This window comes from Ochotona curzoniae, unplaced genomic scaffold, assembly GCF_017591425.1.
Source record: "Ochotona curzoniae isolate NIBS_2020 unplaced genomic scaffold, NIBS_Ocur_1.0 scaffold_4701, whole genome shotgun sequence".
Lineage (NCBI taxonomy): Eukaryota > Metazoa > Chordata > Mammalia > Lagomorpha > Ochotonidae > Ochotona > Ochotona curzoniae.
Genome location: NW_024467122.1, coordinates 18,806,307 through 18,834,101, shown reverse-complemented (window position 1 = coordinate 18,834,101; position 27,795 = coordinate 18,806,307). Strand labels below are relative to the sequence as shown.

The window sequence follows — 27,795 nt, the reverse complement described above, 5'->3', positions numbered from 1 at the left end:
GAGGCAGCTTTCTCAGCCTCCCAGGGTGCTAAGAGGTCTGCATTCTTTCCCAGGGAAACTGAAGCTCAGAGAGGCTAAGTGACTAATCCAATGTCATACAGCTGGTGGTGGAGCTCAGAACTAATCCCTGAGCTGGGACTCTGCCTCTCCACCGTGTGACCAGGCTGGAGTGTGGAGGCAACGACAAGCCAGGACCCTGCTTTCTCTCTCTCTCTCTCTCTGATGCTGTCCATCAGAACAGGCACGGGGCCTGAAAACCAGCATCCTCTAATCTACTTGCTTACATAATATGGCCCCAGTCATCACTCAAATTCTATGTTCAAAGCCTTACCCAGGATGCAGGCTATTAATTACAAAAACAAGCCACTAACAAGTCCCTTGCCTTTATGACGCAGAAGAAATGTCTTGTAGCAGGCACAAACCAGAAAGGGGAGAAAGTCCCAAATCAAGTCTAAGATAAATGTATCTGGTTCAAAATCCACACTCAAAACTGTAGTTAAACCTCGATTATCCAAACACCCTCCATCACATGAGACCCTTAGCGACTGGCACCAGGAAACACGCTCCTACATGTCCCAGTGTTCTGCACAGCTTCTCCGCCTCCCCAGCAGCAAGCAGGCAGTGCAGGTGCAACTGCATTGAGAGGCAAAGAAGGTTACTGGCGGCAAGAAGCTGGAACCAGGACTTGAACTCAGGTCTTTCTGAGGGATAGCCTTCCCTCATTCTCACAGTCTCTGGAACTCGCGATGCTTACCAGGGTCAACACCGCTACCTCTCTCGCGGATTCCCAGGACCAATTCTCTTAAATGGTGGCCAACCCCTGGAGGGTGGTGGGGGGGAGGGGGGCGGGGAGAGAGGGGAGGAGCTATGGAGGCTATTCCGAAGGGTTTTATAAATAGATCTCTGCGTTCCATTGAGTTCAGAAGCGCAGCGCTGTCACCTGCTATTTCAGTAGAGACGTGCTTCTCGTCTCTCACCTAGGCTGCTAAGCTCAAGTACTAGCCAAGTACCGGCTACCTTTATCCTTGCGTGATCCCCTTCTCGGACCTCTTTGCTCATCTTCAGAATTCACCGTCCCTGATTCCTCGGGACCACCCTCCCCGGCGCCGGCTGGTTCCTTCCCGCCCCCTCTACATCTCAACAGTTCTTCTCCCACCTCGCCTGGCCGCTCTGCCTTGGGCTTGGCCTCGCTGCCTCCCTCCTTCCCCCTCTCTCAGTCCTTCCTTCCCTGCGCCTGGGGCCGCTACCCGCCCCGCCGAGAGGGTGTGTCTCAGAGTTACTCGGGCTGGGAGGTGCCCGCCTGGAGACCCAGTGCACTGTGCCCAGCCTGCTCTGCGACGCAGCCTCTCGGCCCCGCGCCCAGCGGCGGGGGGCTCCTCGGCGCACCCCAGGGCCCCCGCAACCCACCCCGCAGCTCGCCCGGCCGCCATGAGGACACCCCTTTACCGCTGCCACAACACCACGTCAGTGGAAAAGGGCCACTCGGCAGTCATGGGCAGCGTGCTCTTCAGTGCCGGCCTCCTGGGCAACCTGGTGGCGCTCGGGCTGCTGGCGCGCTCGGGGCTCGGGTCGTGCCAGCCGCGCCCGTCGCGCTCGTCGCGCTCGTCGCGCCAGTTGCGCCCGGCGCCCTCGGTCTTCTACGTGTTGGTGTGCGGCCTGACCGTGACCGACCTGCTGGGCAAGTGCCTTGTGAGCCCCATGGTGCTGACCGCCTACGCGCAAAACCGGAGCCTGTGGGGGCTGCTGCCCGCGCCGGGGGACTCGCTGTGCCAGACCTTCGCCTTCCTCATGTCCTTCTTCGGGCTCGCCTCGACGCTGCAGCTCCTGGCCATGGCGCTCGAGTGCTGGCTGTCCCTGGGACGTCCCTTCTTCTACCAGCGCCACATCACTGTACGCCGCGGTGCGCTCGTGGCGCCCGTCGTGGGCACCTTCTGCCTGGCTTTCTGCTCGCTGCCCTTCGTGGGCTTCGGGAGCTTCGTACAGTACTGCCCTGGCACCTGGTGCTTCATCCAGATGGCACACGACGACCGCTCCCCAGCGGTACTGGGCTACTCCATGCTCTACTGCAGCCTCATGGCGCTGCTGGTGCTGGCCACCGTGCTGTGCAACCTGGGCGCCATGCACAACCTCTACACGATGCACCGACGCCTGCGCCGCCAGCCGCGCTGCAGCTCCAGGGAGAGGGCTGAGCCGGGCGACGGCGGCCGCGGGGCCGCTCGGTCTCCACACCCCTTGGAGGAGCTCGATCACCTCTTGCTGCTGGCTCTCATGACCGTGCTCTTCACCATGTGCTCGCTACCCTTGATTGTGAGTCGCGGCTGCTGGGGGCACCAGGGTGCAGGGTTGGGACGGACGGACGGACGGACGGGGCGCCACCAACCAGCGCTGCGCCCTGGGCCGGGAGGGGTGCTTCGTGGCCCTGCCTCCCCAGGTAGGATTCCTGCCACACCCCGAAAGACATCATCACCAGCTTCGTTCCTTGGACTAGTCTGAGAGCTAGGCGGACGAAGTCCCCTTAGCCCAATCCAGCGCTCTGTAAAGGGGTAGAGGCCCCGGGGCTCTGCTTCCCTCTGGGGGAGCACGAAGGGACGTTTGTAGTGCTTTATGCTCTCAGGCCTGCCCGTGAGTTTAGCGGCACCAGTCAGGGATATCGGATGGGGTGGGCGTAGGTAGAGTAAGGCAAAGCGGCCGGTAAACTTGAAAAGGCCCCGGCGGCGGCTCCTGGCGCTACCTGCGCTCAGGCTGGGAGGCGGCTGCGCGTGGGTTTCGGCCGGCGGTGCTGATCTGTCTGGACAGGTTTTGTTTCTACCTGGATAAGCGAGACGACAGGAAAGCCCTGAGCTCAGGTTTCAGCTGGCTGATGGGGGGCAGTGCTGGGAACAGGGGCACCTGGTGGTTTGGACGGTGCACACGCCTGGGTTTCCAGACTCCTGGCCCTGGCTGACCTCCCTGGGGTACCTGTGCAGCGGGATAGGACAAAACAGGCCAGGACGCTGCCTGTGGCCCTGTCGTCGGGACCCAGACACTCGTGGGAACAGCAAAGTGCTCAGGCTGCTCTTAACCGCGTAGGAATTTGGCTTGAGACTGTCGCTGGTGGAGGACGTGAGCGTGTGGTTGGATTTCTTCCTTGAAAAAAGCGTAGTCTCTAGCATCCCCACGCAGGATCGCGAACAGAAATAAAAGACGCAGAGGCGCAGGTGCTCAGCCGGGATGCTCAAGTTTCCCCGAGGCCTTTTAGAAAAGAAGCGAGGCTGGGCTCCACCGCCCGAGGTTTTCCTGCTCTCGCGCTTGGGGGAGAGTTGCGGGCGCAGCAGGTTCCCAGGTGACGTGGGAGCTGCTGATTGGACCCTTTCAACAAGCCCCTTCGCTCCGGCCTGTTGGTTGGTCTGCAGCCACCGCCCCCCACCCGAACCCAAGTGCGCGGTTTAGAGTAAGTCTTACAAATGCACATTGGCACCCAATTTAATGAGGGCCCAAGAAATTTGAGCCTCAATCAAGTTTAATTAGTAAATATATAGTACTGCTCTTTCCTCCCTCAAAGTTCTCAATCTTGTAGTGTCATCCCTGGAAAACAGTACAAATACATTTTCTCTCGCGTTCCATTACTACCTGCCAAATAGCCACAATTTTATCTCTTGCTCCGCAACTCCTCAGACATGGGCTGTCTGATCCCTTCCAGAAACCGCCTGCAGGTGGGCTCTCACTCACTCTGTGCTCCGAGAGAAGCATGAAGGAGCCCAACGCACGGGGACTTGGCCCACAGCTTTAGTAAGAACCATGGGGTTGGGAACAATTTTGCATCTGGTTCCGTGCTGGAATCAGAGATTCCTAGGGTATGGTGAAGATGAAAGGAGATAATGGCCTTGAAAAAAAATTTTTTTTTTTTTTTAAGAAGCGTTACAGTCACAAGCGTGTCGTGTAGAGCACATTTGCCCCAGTAATTTTCTGGAGGGGATAAGGGGCTTTCGCCTCAGCTTGGGGTTTCGGTGCTTACTATCTATGGTGGCAGCCTGGCTCAGTTTCCTCGTGTCAAACTAGGACAGCATGCTTGTCCTCCAAGAGGGCGCAAAGGAAGTGATGACGTCAACCCTTCTCATACGGTCTTGTCAACCCTCACAGGTCCTCGTGAGGGAAACAGGACAGAGAATAAGAGCAAATAACGCCTGCCTGTTGGAAAAAGCCAGGACCTTCCGGCACGTGGAATGGCTACTGGCGACCCCCACTCTTGTATTTCAGTTGGGAAAACATGAGAGAGGAGAGAAAGAGAGCGAGATTGAGAAAGACAGAGTTAACCCCATCATTACCACCAATATTACTTATCTTTTACATTTATTATTATTGCCTGCTGAGCATATAAAGGTAATCAAGGAATGCAGTCTCTGTGTAGTGGTTTGCATATATTTTTGTCTAAGGCCTTCCTTTATGCACCTAAAAATTCTTAAGAACCCAAAGAACTTTTACATACATGGATTATACCTATTAGTACTTACAGTAACAGTTAAAATGACAACTTTCAAAAAATAGTATAGCAAAAAATAGGCTAAAATCATCTCTTTTGCTTTTGCATAAGTTCAAAGAAAACTTAGGAATTTTGAAGTGATTTAATGGAAAATAGTGAGGTTACAGAGATAATAGTGGGCGAAAGGAGGGGGTGGGGAATGCTAAAAACAGAAAATGACTCTGAAAATGCCCCTGGACACACTTCACCCTGCTACCTTAGAAAGACGGAGAAAACATACGGGCAGTTAAGCACAAATCCATTAGCTGTGGACGTGACAACAATGCACAGCCTCAATCAAGTTCACCGCACATCCATGGAGGATGAAAGGGCAGATCACAGCTTTTGAGTGGAAGTAGTTTTCCTTCTTGGACACACTGAGAAGCTATGGGAGCCACCCACACTTTAAAAACCACTCCTCTATAAGAAATGGACATAAGCAATTGGAAAAGTGCGGCAATCCGTTAGGGAGGGTGTCTTATACTGAAAACGCGATAATTTATCCATAGCATGAAGATTGTATTTCATCAGGACAGTGACAAGTTTGCTAGGGTATATTTTGCTATAGATTTATTTTACTTATTTGAAAGGGAGAGTTAACTGGGGCTGGCGGGGACTGGAAGGTGGGGACACTAGAGTGATCTTTCATGTGCAGTGGCAGGGGCTGGGCCAGGCTGAAGCCAGGAGCTTCATTCCAGACTTTTCATCCAAGGCTCCCAGGTTAGTGTAGAGGCCCAAGGCACTTCAGCCATCCACCACTGCTTTCCCAGGCACATTAGCAGGGAGTTGAATGGGAAGTGAAGCAGCCAGGACTTGAACCAGCACTCCATATGAGATACATGTTTTAGAGGCAGCTGTTTAACCTGTTACACCGCAACACCAGTCTGTGGGTATGGTTTATTGAGTAACCTCAAAATATTGCCAAATTAGAATAAGCTACATGCAATAGGAAGAAAATACAGAAATGATGGGACAAGCTTTCGTGACAGTTTGCAGTGTATTCTTAATGCATATAACAACTTTTCCATTAAAATGATTTTACCTTAGAAAGCCACAATGTACTGAAAGTTGGCAGGGGCTCTGGGGTGGGTCACAGGTAATGGTTAAGATGAAAGGCTAGGGAAGCAGCCTAGTGGCTAAAGTTCTCACCTTGCATGTACCAGGATCCCATACGGGTGCCGGTTTGTGTCCCAGTTGCCCTACTTCCCTCCCAGCTCCCTACTTGTGGCCTGGGAATGCAGTGGAGGACGGCCCAAAGCCTTGGGACCCTGCACCTGCATGGAAGACCCAGAAGAAGCTTTGGCTCTTGGCTTACGATCAGCTCAGCTCCAGCCACTGGGGCCAATTGGGGAGTAAACCAGCGGATGGAAGATCTTTCTTTGTCTCTCCTTCTCTCTGTAAATCTGCCTTCCCAATAAAAATAAAGACATCTTAAAAAAAAAAAAAGAGAGAGAAGAAGGACTAGAGAAAGGCAAATATGGACATAGGTGATTGCACAGATCAAAACCCACATGGATAGTGGAGCAGCATGCATTGGCATGCCCAAGGCACTGCTGTGAATGGGCCACGGTGGGGGGCGGCAACACTATCCCAGGAGGATGTGGGAGGGATACAGTGATGGCAGGTGAGAGACCCTGAGGGATGTGGGATGATGGTACACTGGGTAAAAGACCAAGCCAAGCAGAGGGCCTTGTGGCACAGCTTACTGTGCTGCCACCTGGGGCACGCACATCCCCTATTAGAGTGCCCGAGTCCTGACTACTCTGCTTGTGATTCAGTTCCCTGCTGATGTGCCTGGGAAGGCAGCAAAGAAGGCCAAGTGCTTGGGACCCTGCACCCTGATGGGAGACATTCCTGGAGGACTTGCCTGGCTCCTGGCTCCTGGCTCCTGGCTCCTGGCTCCTGGCTCCTGGCTCTGGCCTGGCCACACACAAGCTGTGGGACAGACAGAAGAGCTTTCTCTTTCTTTGTCTCTTCCTCTCTCCTGTAACTCTTGTCTTTCTAGTAAATAAAATAAATCTTCCTTAGAATTTTGGATTTGATTCCTTAGAATCTCAAGAGCTCACAAGCAGAAGGATTCAGCTGAGTCTGTTACTTGGAAATGCGAACTTTTTCTCAATGACTCTCCTGAACACCAGAGGGCGATCTTCTCACACTGATTTTCTGCAAAGTGAGTCATTCCCCTGTCCCCATTTTTTTTTTAAGATTTATTTATTTTTATTAGAAAGACAGATGTACAGAGAGAAGGAGAGACAGAGAGGAAGATCTTCCATTCGATGATTCATTCCCCAAATGGCAACAACAGCCTGAGCTGAGCCGATCCAAAGCCAAGAGCCAAGAGCCAAGAGCTTCCTCTGGGTCTCCCAAGCAGGTGGAGGGTCCCAAGGCTTTGGGCCGTCCTCAACTGCTTTCCCAGGCCACAAGCAGGGAGCTGGATGGGAAGTGGGGCTGCCGAGATTAGAACCAGCGTCTATATGGGATCCCGGGCGTGTGCAAGGTGAGGACTTGCCGGGGCAGAACCCCTGTTAAAATGCCAAGTTTGAGTGGAATTTAAATGCCAGACTTTGTCCTTATGGGTAGGTTGCCTATGTCCCATCTGGGAATCTCAAATAGATTTGCCTCCTGACCCTCACATAGGAGACCCGGATTGCGTTCCCTATTTTGGCTCAACTCACTGTGAGTATTTGGTCTCTCAGTTTTTAAGTTCCTTGAGAATAGAATTGAAAGATGTTTTTATTTTCTTTTAGAACTCCAAGTGTAGTGCAACACATTCCTGATATCAACCAAGTGACAGATAACCCAACCAACAGAACTGACGTGTAAAACATAGGAAATAATTGGTTTGTTTGTACAAGCATCGTCCCACAGTTCAGATCACAGCTTTCTCTGCACTCAGCCCACACTGTTCCTGGGATGCAGGGTCCCACCAACTAAGCATTGTGAAGGAGTTGGAGTTGGATTTTGCCCCCTTTTAACTTGAAGGAGAGAGGTCACATATATCAGATCAAATCATGTCCAGTGTTTGTTCTTAAAATCAACTTGAGCCCATAGCCTCTTGGCACGCGTGAGGCCATTCAGGACAATGTGGGACCTCCCACATCCAGGACTCGGCATGAGCCACTGTGGTGATATAAAATGAGAGAAGGTTTGCGGGTGCCCGCATAAGCTATAATGCCAGGCAGGGGGCATGGTTAGGGTCATTGGGAGGTTTAGAGGAAGAAAGGAGTTACTTGTAATGGATCAACGTAACCTATAATCAGCTCTCTTTACAGGCCAGAGCCAGTCCTTAAGTTCTACTCACACCTTCCCAGTCAACTCTACAAACACCCTGGATGTCCAAGGGCACCCACTGGGCAGATGAGGGCACGGATCGGCCCCACGTTGCTCATCCAAAGAGGGCATAGAGGCAGGCACTGGGGTGTAGTGGGTTGAGCCACTGCTTGGGGCACCCACATCCCATACTGGAGGGTCAATGACTGGAGTCCTGGCCCCTCCACTTCTTGTTCAGTTGCTTGCTCATGTACATCCTGGAAGGGAGAAGATGGCTCCAGATGCCTCCTTCACAGGGGAGCTGGATGGAGTTCTGGGCTCCTGGCTTCAGCCCTGGAGGGAGTAAACCAGTGCATAGAGACTTGCTCTCTCCCCTCTCCCCTCTCCCATGTCGCTCTGCCTTTCAAATATGAACAAACATTCAGGAAAACCAGGAGGTCATCCAGTGAGGGACCTTCAGCCCAGGGAGACAGGCACAATTATTGATCACCTTGCCACTGCCTCAAAGGCACCTCCTAAAAGGGGTGCAGCTTTGAGGTGGACCCTGAAGGGAGGTAAGATCTGGGCACATAGGCTGTTTCCCTTTGTGAATCGGGAGTGTTGGTTGCCCCTACTTCATACCATTTTTGTAGCGATGAATTGAATTTTTGCAAAAAGTACTTAGACCAGTGCCTGGAAAAACTGTCTTTCAGCAACCACCTTTATAATTCCTTTTTGCATTACTTAGCAATAATGATGGGTGGGTGCACAGATGTAAGTAAATCCAAGGTAAGACATCTCCCTAAGTGCACTGGGTTGGAATGGCTGGGTCCCGGGACGCACTGCACAGTGGAGAGCTGGAAAAGGTAAGGGAATAATTGCAGGAAATTGCATCTTCTTCAGGAGGTGTGGTGTGAGTGCCTGCGCGGGTCTGGTCCTTGAGCTCCCACGCCCCCTCCTGGTGAGTGTACGTATTTGCTGGTCCATTAGGGCCACCTGTCCCGAGAACCGAGCTTTTTGAGAGCCTAACGCTGTGTTTTCTTCGCCGCAGTACCGTGCTTACGCCGGCGTCTTTAACGCTCCGGACAGGAGCTCCCACGACGCCGATGACCTCCAGGCCCTGCGTTTTCTCTCGGTGATCTCCATCGTGGACCCGTGGATTTTCATCATTTTCAGAACTTCGGGGTTTCGGATGTTCTTTCGTAAGATCTTCATCAGACCTCTGCAGTATAGAAATTGGCACAGCAATTCGTGCCAAGCCCACACAGAGTCTAGCCTGTAACCTGACACTCTCTGGTAAGCTCAAGTGTAGCTTGCATAATCAGTCCAAGAACCTTTTTTTTTTTTAATCTTGCCACTTAAGTACTTAAAAGTACCTTCCATAAACACAAACATCTGAACAGATTTCCAAAAGTGTTTGCTGCATCTGAACAATGCGTTGGCATTCTCTCTTGAGGACCTGTTTGAATGCATTTCTTCGTTTTGTGCCCGGGACAATACAACTGTCCTAGCATTGCTCCTGGGGACCTGGAGACCTGAGACGGCTCCTGATTCTCAGAGGAAGCATGACTGCTTAGCCTTGTCTGATGGCGGCTCCTCATGTGAGATCTGCTTGGGTTATTTCCCATCATCCTTGCTCCTGCTTCATTGTTTCCTTTGACAAAAAGCCTGAATTCTGGAAGCTTCTCCGAAGGGTGAATTGGGAAACATGAGAAGGTCAGGCTTTGGTGACTGGGGGCGGGGAGAACTCCCACCGAGTCATGCGGACGTTGTAGCTTCTAAGCAGACAGCAGGTGATGTTGGCCCACCACTCAGAGAAGAAAACACATTTTATCTTTTGAAGAAAACATTACTTGTAGCTTTTGAAGTCCCGGCTCTTGCACATTAAGACAAGAGGAATGGCCCTGCACACCGTTCTTTCAGAGGTTGGGACTTCCATCTTCCAGGTTTATCAACCGACAGAGTCTTCGGCATAGGAGGGATGTGTGGTACGCCAGAGAATCTGGTCCACAACCTGCTGAATCATGTGATGTGGCTGGCACTTACAGCACGGTATCAGGTCCCCCAAGACTTGCTCAGCCTCTGCTGAGGTGGTGGCAACGGCCTTAACATTTTCCTATTATAGCCACCATCTTTATTTTCTCTTTTTGCAAGGCAGAAAATGGAGGTGGGGGAGGAGGGAGACAGAAAAATTGAAACATCTCATATCCATTGTTTTACGCCTCAAATGGCCGCAGGAGCCAGGGCTGGGACTTGCAAACGGGTCTCCCTCGTGGGTGCAGGGGTCCAGGCCATTAGCAGGCAGCTGGATGGGAAGCAGAGTAGCCAGGACTTGAGCTTAATCTGCAGTGCCCCAATGCTGGCCACCAAGATAGTGCATTTTTCTGTTCTTTGTGGAGGCTGTGAAATTACACTGTGTTTCCTGTGAGTGGTGCTGTCGGAACTGGAGCAGGACATGGCTCAGCAGGCACGCAGCTGAGCACCTGCACTATTTAAAGTTTACAGAGGTGAGCAACACAATGGCGCAGAGGGAAAAGTTGGGGGTGGGGAGGAGGGAGCATGCTGCAGCTGAAGAGGTTCCCTAAATCCCACTTGCAGTAGGAACTTCCAGTTTGGTTAAACACACATACACACACACATGCCAGGTAGGGGAGGTGGAAGGATGTCTGAGTCTCCGGGGCTCCCTGCCCCTGACACACTGGGATTCTCCAGTGGGGCACCTGCTACATTTGCATCATCCAAGCACCTGCAGCATTCACCTGGTATCCAGCAGCAACCTCATTTGTTTCTCCACCTCTGGTTTTGCCAATATCTCAGAGATGGTGTTAACTAGAAGATATATATATATGTATGTGTGTGTGTGTGTACGTGATTTTTTTTTGTGTGTAGCAAAACTGTGAAAAAAGTCAAATTAAGAATACAAGAAATATAATTTAAGAGTATGACATAGTGAAAAATGCAGATGTGTCAAAGTTTACCTTTGGATTGTACGTTTACTGTGTAAGTGCCTGGATGTCTGTCTGTCAGAAGTGTGTCTTTTTGTGCACTCCTTTTGCAAGGCATGTTGATAAGTGTCCAGATAATTTGAAAGACCTCAAACGGATCAATAAACATAATTTCCTAATTACAGAGGAAATTTATTCAAACGAAAAGGATCTGCTTTCTTTTTCACCTTTTTAAAGAGAAAGACAGATAGAGAGAAACAGAACACCAGCATTCATTGGTTCATTTCCTAAGTGTCCACACTGGATGGGCCAGGTTAGGGTCAGAGCCAAGGCCAGGGCAGGAGCAGACGAGGGACTGGCAGTGCAATCCAGATTTCCCACGTGGGTGGCAGGGGCCCAAGTAGCTGCAGTCTGCAAGGATGGGAAGCCGGAGCCATAATGGGAACTTGAACCCAGCATCCCTATGTAGGACCAGAGCATCTGAACATCAGCCTAAATTCTGACTCCTTTGGTTTTCTTTCTTTTTCAGGTTTATTTATGTGAAAAGTGAAGTGATAATAAAGAGAGAAAGAAAGAGAGGGAGGGAGAGATCTTCTATCCATTGGTTTACTACCTTTATGCCTGCCACAGCCAGGTCTGGGCCAGGCCAAAGCCAGGAGTCTGTAACACCATCCGGAGCTTCCACAAGGATGGCAGGAAACCAAGTACCCAAGCTATTTTAAGGTAGAATCTTATAAACACATATGCATTTAAAACTCCTGGAGGAAATAAATCCAGGAATCCAAGCATGAGCTGCATTTTCCTTCTAAAAATTTTCCATTTTATTTGTTTCTGTTGTTTTAAAGGCAAAGAGACACGAAGAGAAACAGAGAGATTTTCTATCTGCTGGTTCATTCCCCAAATGAACATCAAGCCTAGGGCTGGGCCAAAATGAAGCCAAGTCCTTAGACTCAATAGAGTGAGTCTCCCACAAGGATGGTGAGGACCCAGGTACTTGAGAATCACCTGCTGCCTCCCAGGGTGTGCACGAGGAGGGAGCTGGGCACTTGAACCCAGCCACTACAATGTGGGACGTGAGGTTAAGCAGCCTCTTAATCATCATGCCAAAGGCCTGATTCCAGCTACCTGTTTTCAGTAGATTTTTAAAATCATATTTCTTTGCATTTTCTAAATTTTACAATAAGACACACATTTGTGGTTTTTTTTTTTTTCAAAGCCAAGAGTTTATTGCAAACAGATGGGTATAACTGGACCAAACAACAGAGAGGACTGGCAGGGTGTTCTACTTTAAGGGAATCAAGTCTGCCAAGGTGCATGGTAACAGCAGAAAGTCCTGTCCCCAGGCTGTTCTAGCTCCATCCAGCAGAAGCTTGGCAGTTGGGAGCCCAAGGCAGAAGAGGCTGAGAGGGAGCTGGCATGGTGGGTAAGAGAGGAGGCTGCCTGAGCGATGGGCACTTGGAGGTCAGGGCATGGTCAGCAAGGAGTTGGGGGCAAAAGCTTGATGGTGTGGGTGGGGCAGGTGGGTCCCAAAGAGGGCGCAGGTGGTTGCCATGCTTGAATTGCATCCGCATGGAGGAAAGGGTCTGTCCCTATGTCTTGTCTTCCCGGAGAGGAGCAGTAAGACACCATCTGCGCAGGCGTGGGAACCCCGGCTCTACTATGGTGGGAGCAGGGCGGGAGGCACTGGATTCCGGACACACTCTTCAGTTGGGAGAGCTGTTGGGATTCTTACTCATGACTCAGATGTGCCTTTTGGTCTTCTTTCCATGGTTTGTTTGTTTGTTTAAGATTCATTTATTTGACAGGCAGAGTGATAGAGCGATGGGAGTGGGGGAGATCTTCCACTCGCTGGTTCACACCTTGAATGGCGGCGATATGAGTCCTGAACTCCATCTGAGTCTCCTACACGGACCACAGGAATCCCTGTACTCGGGCTGTCCTCCACTGCTTGCCCTACGTTAGCAGGGAACTGGTTCAGAGGGGGAGGAGCCAGGATTCGAACTCCAATATGGGATGCGAGTGTTGCAAATAGTGGCTCTCCGCACTGAGCCACAACATCAGTCAACTGGTATATTTTTGAGCACTTGCGACATCTCAGTTCCAAGACACTCACTACCCAGTAGGGTCTAATTACAACCAGCTCGTCTAATTTCCCCCCAAATGCCCAGGGTACCAGGACAGCCAGTTCCAGCTACTGATTCAAATCCCATTTCTGGGTTATCTGTATCTTTAACTGATCCTGGCTACTCAGCCAGGTGGGAAGGGGACAGTGTTAGGACTGTGACTTCGGTTCCACAGTTTCTGCCCAAGGTCACACAGCCAGGGGTTCCTGAAAGTTCAGATGACAGCAGGAAGCTCACGAACAGCCAGCACATAGACACGCCTGAGTCATGCGGGTCTCCACCTGCTCACTGAATTTCACATCTTTGGACTCCAGACCAGGCCACCTCAAAGCCTGGCCCCATCCCTGCACCAGCCAGAACTCATTCGGCCTGGACCTTCCCCAGCCTACCTCCCATCTGCTGAACCAAAGATGCTTTGGCCATGGGGCTGCACTTCATGACTTCCTACAGTTTAAGAACCATTGCTGCATGCAAGAAATACGCACAGGAAACACAAGAAAATAGGCAGTCGGCCCTCTGATCTGATCCTCAGGTCTCTCCAGTTTGCATGCTGTCATGTACACCCAAACTGGGTGCTGTCATGTTCATGCCACAGCCTGCCATCTGTGGGCATCCAGAGGTGGTTGTGGTACCTTAAAGTGCCAGCAGGCATCTGGGAGATTCTTGCCCACCCTCACCGACTGCAGCAATGGCACCTGCTTGGTCTGTGTGGCCATGGGGCACAGGTGTGTGTTCAGGGCTCTGAGTTCCCATAGCTGCTTACTGCACCGAAGCCTGGTGGTTGTTGGCACAGTGAAAGGACAGAAACGGAAGGGTATTCATTCACAGAGGCTTTGTCAGGTCAGCTGTCGTCAGAGCTTGAATAACTGTTGTATTACACACACACACACACACACACACACACACACATATTCAGCTCTCTATAGAATGGCAATTTCCAATTGAATATGTGAAGCTCCCGTTAAACTTCTGCGTTTTGACCTGTCTATGAAGCTCTAGGCATACGTTATACATGTTATACATGTATCTTCCTTTCCAGGCATTAGAAACGCAAACATTTGGTCACTTTTTATTTTCTCTCTCTCCCTTGTAATTCCTCGAGGCCCGGGTTGCTGGGGGAGCTGTTCCCAGGAAGCCCACGAGGTGGAGCCAAGCTGAGCTCCCGGCCAGCAGGAGCTTCCTTGCGCTGCCTCTCCAGCATTGCTCAACTCGGTGAAACTCGCTGGCAGGGTTTACCTGCTATCAGCGAAAAGAGCATTCCAATCTCCCAGACAAGCCAACCACAGGAACTCAGGAGCCAGTCCAGACTTAGACGAATTTGCCCTGAAGATGTTTAGAACTTTTAATGTATTGGTTAGGCAGTGTTAGGAAATCAAATACAGGAAGGAAAAAAAAAAAAAAAAACAAAAATAAAAACAAAAAACTAAACCACAAGCATTTTTCTATTTGATAGTTAAAGCCAGGGAGGACGGCAGAGCCCAAAGTCAAATCTGTTAAAAAAGGACATTGTAAGTCAAGCTGCTAGCACTGTGTAAGGACCTTGAACTCCTAGAAAGGCTTAGGAATCTGATTGGAAACGCAGAACAAGCGAGAAGTTAACGACCATGCAGCGTAGTGTCAGTGTCACTACTGGCTGCGGTGTGGAGAAGCAACAAAGCCCCATGCTGAGGGACAGTGACCGCATGTGTGAGCCGGGGAGCATCCTGGCCTCATTAGTCCCAACTAGGATGTGGGAAAGTGTGTTTCCACATGATTCATAATGAGCTGGAAAATATTTCTTTCATCCTCCCTCATGCCTCATTTAAAAACCACCCAGCATTCTCATTTAAGTAAAATGCTACAATTGAATGAATGGACTGGTTATGACTGGCACATCAAAAATAAAACTAAAAATATGGGCTTGGCACGGTGGGCTAATGGCTAAAGTCCTCGCCTTGAATGCATTGGGATCCCATATGGATGCTGGTGCTAATCCCAGCAGCCCCACTTCCCGTCCAGCTCCCTGCCTGGGGCCTGGGAAAGCAGTCGAGGACAGCCCAAAGCCTTGGGACCCTGCACCGGTGTGGGAGACCCGGAAGAGGCTCTTGGCTCCTGGCTTCTGGCTTCGGATCAGCTCAGCTCTGGCCGTTGTGGTCACTTGGGAAGTGAATCATCGGATGGAAGATCTTGCTGTCTGTCTTTCCTCTTTTCTGTATATCTGGCTTCGCAATTAAAATAAACAAATAAAGCTAAAAATAAAAGTGGAACCCCAAACTCCCACTTTCAGATATGAGCCAAAAGCAATGGTAAGCAAAATGGAATTTCCTGCAATAAGTTTCACTGTTTTAAATTCTAATCTTCTTTTCCATTCTATTTTAAAGGCAGAGAGACAGAGAGCGAGTGACCTTCTGTCCCCTGGTTCATGCCCCAGTGAATACTCATTTCAGTATTCTTGTGTTTTTGTGGCCACATCACCCAAAAGTCAGATAGACTTTTGTGAAACAGGCAGGGTGTCTGCAGTAGTCTGGTCCAGGCAAGGCTGAAGCCAGGAGCCAGAAACTCAATCCAGGTCTCTCATGAGGGTGGCAGGGACCCAGAACCACTGAGCCATTAATCTGCCACTGATATGGACAATGTACATATTCCTTTCCAATCCAGGCTCCTGTCTTCTGAAAAGATAAAAATACTAAGTGGAGATTAATGTCATGCTAAAATAGGCTCAACATTTATAGATAGTGAAGGAATAAACATGTGAATGTGGACCACCCCCCACAGAAATGCTCTTCACCAGTGGGCCAAAGAGTTTCTGGAGAACGAGAAAGAAAACTACCACACAATCTCTAAGCAAAAAAACGAGATGAAGGTGCTGCCGTCAGATGTGGGCCTTCCAGCTGGAGGCCGACACGGCACCAGGCATCACGGAGACAGGACACACGTGCCAGCCTGGGTTTCTTGTCCTCAGCTCGCAAAACCACTAATGCCATGGTGGGGTCCCCCACCGCGCCGCCCCGTCATGGCCTCATCTGATCCTAATTACCTTCCAAGGTTCTAGCTCCGAATGCTGACAATATGTGGTTTTTAGGGTTCGGTTTCCAACACATGATCTTTCAAGGCCACATTCAAACTGTAGCCGCTGGCATTTACACGCTTGAGTAATCCTCTCCCCTCCAATATGGGCAGAACCTAAAGACCTGCCACTTTTTTTTTTTTTTTAAGATTTACTTATTTTCATTGGAAGAGCAGATTTATAGGGATAAAGAGAACAGAGAAATCTTCCATCCACTGATTCACTGCCCAAATGGCTGCAACAGTCACAGCAGAGCTGATACAAAGCCAGCAGTCAGGAACTTCTGGATCTCCCACCTGGGTGCAAGGTCCCAAGGCCTTGGGCCATCCTCCACTGTTTTCCCAGGCCTCTGCAGGAAGTGAGCAGCCGGGACATGAAGCAGTGGCCATGTGGGATGCTGCTGCCTGCAGACAGAGGATTAGGCAGTTGAGCTACTCTATCGGCCATGAGACCTGTTTCTAAGCGGTGGGACGCAGCAGTCAGCATTTGGGATGCTAGCCCAAGGTTCAAGTGCTTGCTGTGATGGAAGGCAGTGGCCACATGTGTGCTGCTCCACAGACGCCGCGAGGCAAGAAACAGAGGCCCCTGGTGCACAGCCAGCCAAGGGCTGAGGCCACAAGCCCCATCCTCCCACCTCCCATGGAGCATTCTCAGAAGCGAATCTGTGCCTGGCATTGAGCTGTCTGTGGCCACAGCCAACAGCCTTTCTTTTTCTTTTTGTTTTCACTTGACACATAATAGTTGTAGGTATTTATGGGGCACAATGTGATCTTGTCACACTTGGATGATGACAATTGTACAGAGAGCAGATCAAGGTGAGTGGCATCACCTTGGACATGGATCATTCAATATTCCCTCTTCTGCTTTCCTTGAATTACATAGAAAAGATGAACTCTAGTCCCCTGTTGTGCTGTAGAATACTAAAACCTAATTCTCTCTACTTCTATTATTTTTAAGATATTATTTTCTAGCCTGCAGAAGCTATGATGAGGGGTTGGTGGGAAGTGACTGAGATAGTGAGAGAGGAAGAGAGATCTTCCATTCACTGATTCGCTGCCCAAGTAAACACCAACCAGGAGCCAGGTGGGTGGCAGGGGCCCAAGACCTTAGACCATCTGTCACTGCTTTTCCCAGGGAGCTGGACTGCAAGTGGAACAGTTGGGACACTAAAGGGTGCCAGTCTCACAGGTGACAGCTTTACCCACCATGCCATGATACTGACCCTGAGATCAACATTGTTGCTGAACTTCTTTTGCATGTGGTTGTTGCACCTGCCTGGCTTACAGCACTGAACATGAGATCCTGTTGGCACATCCACACTGGAAAGCATCCTAAGCCAGATGACCCAGTGAAGCGCCACTAGGACCGTTGCCCCACAGAAAATGTGAGATATATGCCTACAGGTGGTTCAGTTTGGGAGCCATTTTTATAAAAGCAGCAATCATTGATTTAATTACAGTTAATCTAATGGGTGAGTCCAGATCAATGGTTCAGTTGGTAAATCCTCCATCAAGAAATAGAACATTGCCCAGGGAGGGGCAGTTGGGCCAGGAGTTTTATGTAGTGTGTAAGACACTACGTGGGACCTCCCACATTCTGCCTCTGAGTGTCAAAGCTGGAGTCCCAGCTCCACTTCCTATTCCAGCTGCCTGCTGATGCACACCCTGGCAGGTGGCAGATGATGGCTCAGTGGCTCAAAGGCGTGGATCCCTGTCACCCATGTGGGAAAGCTGCGTTGTTTCCAGGTCATGGCTTTTGCCTGAGCTGGCCCTTGATGTGTACATGTAGAGAGTGAACCATTGGTTGGAAGATTGATCTCTGTCAGATACATTATGTAAGTGACCTTTAAAAAAAATGAAGGAATACTGCCAGGACCAGAAGCCCCTTGAGCCTGCCCCGATCATAGTCTACCCTCCTGAAATGCTATCCTGGCTTTTGGGAAACCAGAAATCAAAAACATACTCAAGGCCTGATGCTGTGGCATAGTGGGTTACTGTGGTTTCAACATGCCATATGGATGCCAATTTAAGTCCCAGTTGTTCCACTTCTGATCTAGCTCCCTGCTAATGAACTTGAGAAAAAGTGGAAGATGGCTACGTGCTTGCTTGGGCTTCTGTCACCTTCTGAGAGATGCAGAAGCTCTAGGCTCCTGGCTTTTGCCTGTTGCAGCCTGTTGTATCCCCCTCTCTATATATGTATAACTCCATCTTTCAAATAAATAAGCCTTAAAAAAAATATTCAGATCAGGGAGCCAGCACTGTGGCATGCTGGTTAAGCCTCTGCCTGCAATGCCAGCGTCCCACATGGGCAACAGTTTGAGTCCAGCTGCCTCTACATCTGGTCTAGGTGGTGTGCCTGGGAAAGCAGCAAAAAAAATGGCCCAAGTCCTTGGACCCCCGCTCACATGTGGGAGACTTAGAAGAAGCTCGTAGCTCCTGGCTTCAGACCAGCCCAGTTGTGGCTGGCAGTTGTGGCCATTTGGGAGTGAGCCCCCAGATGGTGGATCCCTCTCTGTCTCTCTGTAAATCTGCCTTTGAAATAAAAATAAATTAACACCTAAACATTTTTCAAAGCCAACACCAGGCTTTTCTTCCTCCCACCCTTTCTTTTTTGCCTACTAAATTATCAAAACATGTCACCAACAGTAATGCCCAGTGCTGGGAGGGTGTATGGAAAATGTCACACATTGCTATTGTCAGCAGACATATCAGTTCTCTTAGGAAGTGATGGGAAATATGAATTATTGTTTCAAAGAAAGATCATATTCTTTGATCTATCCATTTCACAGGTGAGATTCCCAACCACAGAATTATTGCATGTTTAGAATTGCTCACTCCACCTGTTCCTGAATAACTGAAAGCCAGCTAGCTGTACAGCAATCAGAGCAGTCATTCTAATTTACTTGAGGACAAGTGTATGGCAATTATAATTTAAAGTGCTAATATCATGCAAAGCTGATGCTTTTATCACTTAAAAATTGTACTTCAGGATCTGGTAAAATGGCTCAGTGGTTAGATTCTCACCTTGCATATGCTGGGATCCCATATAGTCACTGGTTCATGTCCTGGCCACTCTACTTTCTATCTAGCTCCCTGCTTGTGGTCTGAGAAAGCAGAACAGAATGGCCCAAAACCTTTGGACCCTGCACCTGTATGGAAGATCTGAAGAAGCTCCTGGCTCCAGGCTTCGGGTCAGCTCAGCTCCGGCCATTGCAACCACTTAGGGAGTGAACCAGCAGAGGGAAAATTTTTCTCTCTGTAAGTCTGTCCTTCCAATACAAATAAATAAATCTTTATTTTTTTTTTTAAATTGTACTTCATCAAAATTAGCTTTCCAAACAGCTTCTTCCTAAGTGGCACCGATTTTACCCTCAGATGTTAACAATTGCAGAGAACACTGCTTTTTGCATGTTGTTCCACTGGAGGGAGCCCAAGGGCTGAAAATACTTGGTGTCTGTAACTCAATCTTCCACAAGAATCAAGAAATAAGAGCTGCAAAGGAAATAATCCAGGAATTTTCTTTACACTTGAGGATATGCATAAGATAATCCCTGGCTATAAATCATGTCCACTGTCAGTTCTGCTTTCTCACATTATCTATGCATGCATATGTGTATATGTGCATGTATATGTATATTCATCCATAATCTTTATGATCCACAGGTGCCAGCTGGAGAGGAAGATAATAAAAAGGAAAGCAGAATCAAGGACGCAAACAACTCTCAAAGCTCTAATATCAGCGCCATGAAATTTTAATCTAATGACGTTCCCTGAAATCTCAAAATAAGCCACAGAGCCCCTGAACGGCTTTTTCGTTCATTTAATGTTGGTATCCTGTTAAGGCTGAGCTCCACAGAGCCCTGTGACGACGGAAGGGAAGAACTGTGTAGCTCGGATGTGACCAGGATCCACCGCGGGGCTGAAACATCTCTTCCGCTTTGGCCATCTGCAAAGGGGATATGGGGCTAACCTTAGATAGTGACTTTACACTGGGCTCAGCTGCCTTTGAGCTCTGAACCTACTTGAAACATTCTTTTCTGTTTCCTGGATTTAAATTCCCAAAACCCTATTTAAGGTGCATAATATCTTTCTGGTGATCCAGTTTTGTCCCCAAAACAGTTGGAATCATGGTTGACACAAAGAACCACAGCTTCCTTGGAAGCAGGAAGGGTCTTCAAAAAGTTTGTGGGAAATGTATATCATGAAAAATGCATGAGTTTCAAAAACTGTATCCACGGCAACGTTTCCTTTAATTGCTCTTCCCATGAACTTGTTGGAGTAACCTTGTGTTTATTGTTCCTTCCATCTTTGTAGACTCAGCCAATGGCTGGGTTGTGGGAACCTGATAACTCTTGGTCTGGGACTTGGCCTGAGCACTGTCTGTCTTAGGTAGCACAGCATTCCCTGGAAGCTCTCTGAAGAGCATGTAGGGCTGTTTCTCATGGAAATCCAGAGGTGCGAATGACTCACAAAACTCTTCTGGTTGGAGATACTTTGCTCGGGAATCTCGCTTCCTTCTTCAGATACAGCCTAATGGCGGAATTAAAAGTCCAGGGTCCTGGATAATCACCCCAGGTGAGGATACCTTGCCCATAACATCGGGGTTTTGCAGGGTCCTCATCCTCCACCTGCTTCGAACAGTCAGCCCGCACCTACTGCTATTAGTTGCTATTCACAATGGTATATATGCTCAGTAGAAAAGTATAATTCTTTAGAAACCAGAAAAGCAAAAATAAATTGATATACCCTTTTCCTACTATCAAGAAGTCACCGGGCCCGGCAGTGTGGCCTAGCGGCTAAAGTCTTCGCCTTGAATGCCCCGGGATCCCATATGGGCGCCGGTTCTAATCCCGGCAGCTCCACTTCCCATCCAGCTCCCTGCTTGTGGCCTGGGAAAGCAGTGGAGGATGGCCCAAAGCCTTGGGACCCTGAACCCGTGTGGGATACCCGGAAGAAGTTCCTGGATCCTGGCCTTGGATCGGCATAGCATCGACCGTTGCGCTCACTTGGGGAGTGAATCATCGGACGGAAGATCTTCCTCTCTGTCTCTCCTCTCTGTATATCTGACTTCCCAATAAATAAATAAATATTTTTTTTAAAAAAAAAGAAGTCACCACCACTTAGAGCTTAATGCACCTGATACTTTCCGATATTGCTGTATGTGTGTACTTTACAACATGTGACTTGCTATGCTGCTTTGATTTTCTGCTTATTTTTCTTCTGGCCCTCTAACTTGCCCTAACAATGCATTTTCATCTTGCCTAGTACCTAGTCCATCTTCAAGTTTGCACCATCTATCCTCAAAATGTCCTTTATAGTTCCTCTGCTCAAAAAGGACTAGATTTAGTCCAGAAACATGCCTTGCAAGACAGTTCCTCTTTCTTCCTTTCAATAGACTTGTTGAAGAGACCTGGCCAGTTATCTCACTTTGCAAATGTGTCTGCTTGCCCTGCTTCTATGCCACACAATAGGCCCCTCAATTCCTGACATTTAACCACAGAAATTAAAGATAATGTTTCATGTCTGTTTTGTTCTTGTTTTGGGGGGGGGGGTGGAGTTATTTTGTGTTATTTATACTTCATGTTGCATTTTTGTCATCCTAGAGAAGATTAATTGGATGTTAAGACTCACTCATGGGTTAGGGTAATGACTGCCTGAGTCTTTAATGAATAATTAATACCTCTCAATGCTCTGCAAAAAGATGGAGATCTCTGTGCTGTTATTTTCAGCCTGCTATGAATGTTTAGTTCCCACCAGTCATATATCTAAGTGTTTTAAAAGCAGCTGGACATCGTTGCCTAAACCAATAACTTTCTTAGGGATTACAGCAAGCTAACTTTCTAATTCTGTCCACCATCCTGCATTCTTGGTGAACATTCTTCTGTGAAGTAGCATGTCCCCCTCATCAACTGGGACTACTGGCTGTTCCAAAGGTATTGAATAAGTGCCTAATTCTTTCTTCTTGGTTACCACCTAACAAAGCAAGACATTTATTTGAAAGTCATTTTAAATAATGACTTATTAGTGCTCCTTTTTGAGTATTTTATGAGTATATTGGTTTTCATAATTCAGTGTAATTTGATCCACTCAATCACTTTTTTATGTTCAAATCGTTGTAGATTTGGGCTCAATCTGGACTCCCTATTTGAACATACCTTCTAACTTAAAATTTATGTAGAATATTTCCTTCTTTGAATGCTGTCACAGTCCCCAGTTCATGCTTAATATTTTTTGTGACTATTCTCTGTCATTAACCTGGGCAACATTACTGGCCTTAGCATCACAGACAGGTGGCTGGGAGCTAGGACATGAAGAATCTCCCACGTCATGTTCAAGAATGTAGACTTTCACCTGACGGCATTAGCCATTGAACAGTTACGAACAAGAGAATATGAGCACCCTGCTATGGGAAATTTAACAGAAGCGACAAGGTAGAAATGCCAGAAACCCAGTTAGAAATCTAACCCACAGTCATTTAGGTAACAAGAGCTGAAAACATGGCAGCAGGAACAAATGTAAGGATGTTTCCAAGTGACTACCAACAGGACTTAATGGTTACTTACATGTGGAGGCCAGGGGAGAGGTAAGAATCTAAGATGACTCCAGGTTTCTGGTTTGGGCAACTGCTAAGGCAATGGTGCCACTCAGTGGGCTCCAGAACAATAGACTGGAATCCAGGTGCAGGAGGAAGCACCTGACACACTGCCTTAGTCAATGCCACACATCTTGTTCTAACAGACAGATATAGCCATACTTCCTCAGTGAGTACATTTCTCCCCTGCGGGAGACAGAAACACATGGTTTCTCTTTGAACCAGCCAGCATCACTCCTTCCTTCCACAGTGTCCCCATTCTCTGCCATCATTTCTTGTGTCCTTCCTGTGCCTACGTCTGTGCCTACATACACTGACTTCCACCCTGATCCAATGTAACAAAGGCCCCTGATTCTCTTGATGACTCCAGTCATGCCCTGTGCCCTCCTCCTCTCAAATTCTCAAGGTGATTGTGCTGACAGAAACCAATTCTTTCTATATCTTCATGCCCTGCCTCTCTGGGGTGTGATTTGCATCTCCATGCTACTTCCCATCTTCAGAAAAAAGCTTCCTTTGACCAACCCCATGGCTCTTTCAGTTCCTGATCATTCTTTCAACTCAACCTGTACTGCTATTTTTATCCTACACTTCCTTTCTCACATTTACTTCTGTCCCCAGGTCTTTCCTAGTTCTTCTGTCACCAAGCTACTGTCACCACCCCAACAAGAAAATGGTTAGCATGGTCACCAAGGTAGGTTTCCCTCTAAGTCAGGGCTGGTGATCTGCACCCTTCTTATTCCATTTCCCTGTCACACCTGCCCCTCTTCCGGGCCAGTCAGTGCATCTTTATTAAGCCACTCTCTGCCTGGCATTGTTCTCATCCTTGAACAAAGGAATGACAAGATCCCTGCTTCTGGGAATTTGTATTTCCCACAGGTGAAAGCAGTTAAAAACAACAAAGGCTACTGAAAGGAAAACACACACACACACAACTCAGAACTTGTGGAATTTCCCTTTAAGCAGAAATTATCACTGTAGCAAGACACACCCTATTTGATAATGTTCAATATCAAACCAAATTATAGGATATGTCTATATATCACCACCTGGCAAAAATGAATCCCATCTTATGTGATATCTTTAGCACAGCACTTATCTCCTTCCTGCTTCTCTTGGGTATGGTATAAGAAGTAGGGGACAGGACACAAGAAACCACAGGCTTTCTATAGAAGGGACTTTTGTTTCTCCTAGCTTATAAGGCTGTGCATCGGGTCCTGGTGACAAGCAACAGAAGTGAAAGAATGGTCAGACGTCCAGGGCACACTCTACCTTTTCTGTCCCCCTTTTTAGTTATACCCAGCAAAAGCTTCTTTCTGATATGGAGGGATAAATCACGAACTCAAAACATGTCCAATGGTCCAGGAAAGAAATTTTCTTTGGGTAATGTGTTTTGATTCTAAAGACAGCAAAGTAGGAGTGGAAACATAATACTGACAAGAAGTGTGGTTTGCAAACATGACTGCAGCAAGTCCCTCAGTCCTGTGTATACACCACGTCCATCAAAGGGTGCATCTGCCTCCCTATTCCTTTTGTCCTGGTTGGCCTTGGGACCTAATTGGATGTAAGTGAAAGTGACGCTGTGAAACTTGCACATCTGGGCTTTCCCCCTTTGCCGCGTGGAACCCCCATGTCACCAGCACAGGAGTCAGCGTCGGCTCACCTGTTGGACAAATAGCCGAGCCCTGAACCTTGAGGTCTCCCAGACAAACTACTTCTCTCACCCTACCCACGAGGGAACTTTTGTTCTTCCTCTTAATTCTTTTCCCAGAATCTCTATAATAAGTGGTCACTTTAATAGCGAGCTGTTGTGAGTAAGCCACATAACCCAGCTTGGGCTTCGTTTTGTGTGTGTTTTCCTACTTTCCCAACTGCTTCTATCTGGAAGGCAAATCTTTCTAAGAAAACATTCTTGATTAAGTTGTACTTGCTTTACCACAATTCCCAGTAATCCTAAAAGGAAATCAGACTCCGGAGTGGCTAACCTTCCAAACGCCAGAAGGCTGGCACATTTGACCTAATTCCAGGTGACTGGAAGCAATGCTGTGGGTTTGCTTTTGGTCATTCTCACCCAAAGACAAGAGAGCTGTTGTACTCCTCCGTCTGTGTGTGAAGTACTTTTCACCGACTTGGGTTTGCCAAGACTTTTATCAAATGGTTTCTCAAACAATCCTGTGAGGTGAAAAGTCCCACCAAGCCTTGTATATACACACACACACACCTACATGAACACAAAGAAAGCCGGATAGTAATGTGATATTTTAACCTGTGTGTATTTTTTTTTATATCCCAGAGCTTCCATCAGTTCTAGTGGCAGCATGTTCTAGAAAAGCAGGATGTCCTATACTTCCTGCTTCAGAGAAAAGACAGCAGGGCAGAACATAAAGCAAGTGTCGCCCTTGAGTTTGAACTTTTGGAAGCTTGGGCTTGGAGGAGGCTCAGATGATATAAGGGGAGAAATAGTACAGTTTCTACACTTGCTCCAAGCAGTTCCACAGGCTGTACAGGAAGGTGGATGAAGTTATACCTACTTTTGCTACCGCCAACAGCAAGTCCATTTCTCTGGATCTCTGGTCACACTGGGGATGGGCAATGCTTTTGAAATGTACCAGTCTGTCACATAGAAAGTAAGATTCAAGCCTGGCTTACCAGAGACTTGCAGTGCTGCTCACGGGTCTATTTCCATGTGGTACCTTCTGGATTTCAGTGGACACTGTGTGCATCACACAGGGAGAGGCATGGAAGTAGATGAAATGATGTGGCTATCAAACTCCCAGGCACTGTGCTCTCTCCTAACGTCTTTGGTTGGCCCACTTAGCCTCTCAGTGCTTGCTTTCTTCACACACAGTGAGGGATTTGGAGTAGGCATTTCACAACATCTGGCAACAGCTGTAAAGAGTGGGGTGGTAATGAATGTACTGTGCAGATAAAACTATAACACACACTATTGACTGAGTAATTCAACAGACACCCTCAGCACCTTCTCTCTTACCTGCCTCTACTCAAGAAGGGGCTAGGGAAGTTCAATATGCTTTTGTCATTCTTGGTTGACATTAAGGAGCAATGGTTTCCAACCTGGCTAATGGGATGCGATGAGATATCACTACGCGATTCTTCCTGAAAACCTGTTGCTCAGCTAATGAGAGGAAGAAATCCAGTTCCCTGGCACTGTCTCTCTCTCCATCTCACTCTTTTACTGCAGACTTGATGTCTGACCCCCTGTGGAAATGTGAGGCCTCTATATTGTGCCAACCCACCTAAGCAGAATCCACTGCAAAGTTCAGGTTATCACAGGTCACAGTGGAGACGTTGCATGTGAAGCAGCAACCTGTTTCCTGATCTGAAGGACAACGCTGCAGGAATACCGTTAGCTCGCCTACGCTTTCCCTCTCTACTGGTTCATCTGGCTGTCACAGGGACAACAGCCAGACACACAGCCTCTCCAGCTCCTGCCATTTCCCTTCTCTAGCTTCTTCCAGTCCTAAGCCAAGGGCATCTGCAGCTCATCCAGGACAGGGATTATTGAGGCGGAAGCTTGGGAGACATACACAGATCCAGTCTGTCCTCACAAATTTCAGTTGTTCATGAACTCATGTGTCTGCAAAAGTTCCACTCTGTTTTGCTGTCTACCAACCATATCCAGTTTTCTCTCTTGCCTGCCTTTTGGCTAATCCGCACTGACTTTAGTCTCAACACACGAGCCAAGGATGGCAAACAGCCTTGTATGGACACCCCCTACCAGCTCCCACACTGTGTCCAAGGGCTAGGGCAGCAATATCCTACAGAACTTCAGTGATGACAGGAGCGTTTTATGAATGATCTGCTCAACATGAACACTACTAGTCTCATGTGGAATTAAAAGTTTAAAGTGTACTTAATGCAACTGAAAAAGGAAATTCTTACTCTTTAAATAAGTCTGATGTGAATAATGACTACTATATTGGAAAATGTAGGCCTTATGCCTAACAATAAATTCCTTATTCTTTTATTTCTTCTTTCTTTCATTTTTTATATAAAGAAAACATATTTAATGCATTTCATATATATAATTATAAACCTGAAATGATACTTCCTACCCTTCTTATCTCCCTCCTTCTTTCTTTTTCTTCTTTTAATTTTTACAATAGTATATTTTCATTCTACTTTACAGTCCCAGGCCTAATCCTCCACTAAATTAAAAATTCAACAAGTGGAAAGACCACTGCTGTGCAGAAGTACAAACAAGGGTTAAAAATGACAAGCATATCTGAAGATATCAATTTCACATACACACACAGTAGTCTATAGATTAGCTACAAATCAAAGAAAACAAAATATTTGTATTTTCAGGACTGTGTAATTTCACTAAGCATAATGGTCTCCAGCTGCACACATTTTTGTTGTAAAAGACAGAATTTTGTTCTTTTTTATGGCTGAGTAATATCCCATCATGTATATGTACCACATTTTCTTTATTCAGGCATAAGTTGGTACGCATCTTGTTTGATTCCATATTTTAGCTATGTGGATGAAGCTACTTTACACACGAGAGAATTCCACTTTGTTTAACACTTTTTGGATTCTTTCTGGTTGTATCTGGATTGATGCAAGCAGTGGCTGGTTGCTCCGTGAGAAAAAAGAGCATGGAGACGCAAACCAGCGAGCTGGAAATGACAGGGCTGGAGATCTGCCAGAGCCTAGGTCCTGCAGCCCTCAGCAGCCTGCAACCTCTGAAATTAGAACCCCATAGTGGACAGGCCCGTAGCCTTCCACCAAGTCCTGTCACTCTGTTTTGGTGACTTTTGTTTCCTTCAGGGGAATAATGTCATCATGTGTAGGATACCACAGGACACAGACAGTGGTGCTAGGTTTCCATTTGGGAATAAAACGTATTTGTACATGCAGGAAACAGAAAATGAAGGTTTAAAGCAGTCTTTTGAAAAAGGCAAGTAACATAAATAGAATTATCAGCAGGAATGGAAGTTGGCTTTCTCCCCATGCTGCTCTCCTCCTTCATGTTTATCTTTGCTTGCTCTTGAAGAACGACCGATGCTAACTGACCTTCCACTGTCCTCTGAGTGCATGGAAACAAAAGTGAAAACTAGAAGCTTTGGGTGCTAAGTAGTGTGTTTTAGTCAGGGAAACCGAACCAATGTGTGTGTGTATAATATGTATTCTATATAACAACACCATATGGTCAAGTGTTGCTTAACAAAAGGCATATGTTCCAAGAAATGCACGGTTATGGCAATTTTTGATTGTGTAAAATAAACATCATCAAGTGCACTTACAACAACAAGCATAGCTACAAATATAACCTCATGAGACCACTATCATTGATTGAAATATCATTGAGAGGTGCATGAC

General features: G+C 47.7%; 1 protein-coding gene across 1 annotated transcript; it reads left to right on the top strand.

The window, feature by feature from the left end:
- The first annotated feature begins 1,428 nt into the window (after positions 1–1,428).
- On the top strand, positions 1,429–20,402 carry PTGDR (prostaglandin D2 receptor). Its single transcript, XM_040968923.1, has 3 exons — positions 1,429–2,307; positions 8,799–9,043; positions 19,524–20,402. Exons 1-2 carry the CDS (start codon positions 1,429–1,431, stop codon positions 9,027–9,029), a joined length of 1,110 nt encoding a protein of 369 aa, XP_040824857.1. The 3' UTR covers positions 9,030–9,043; positions 19,524–20,402.
- Positions 20,403–27,795: the final 7,393 nt, after the last annotated feature.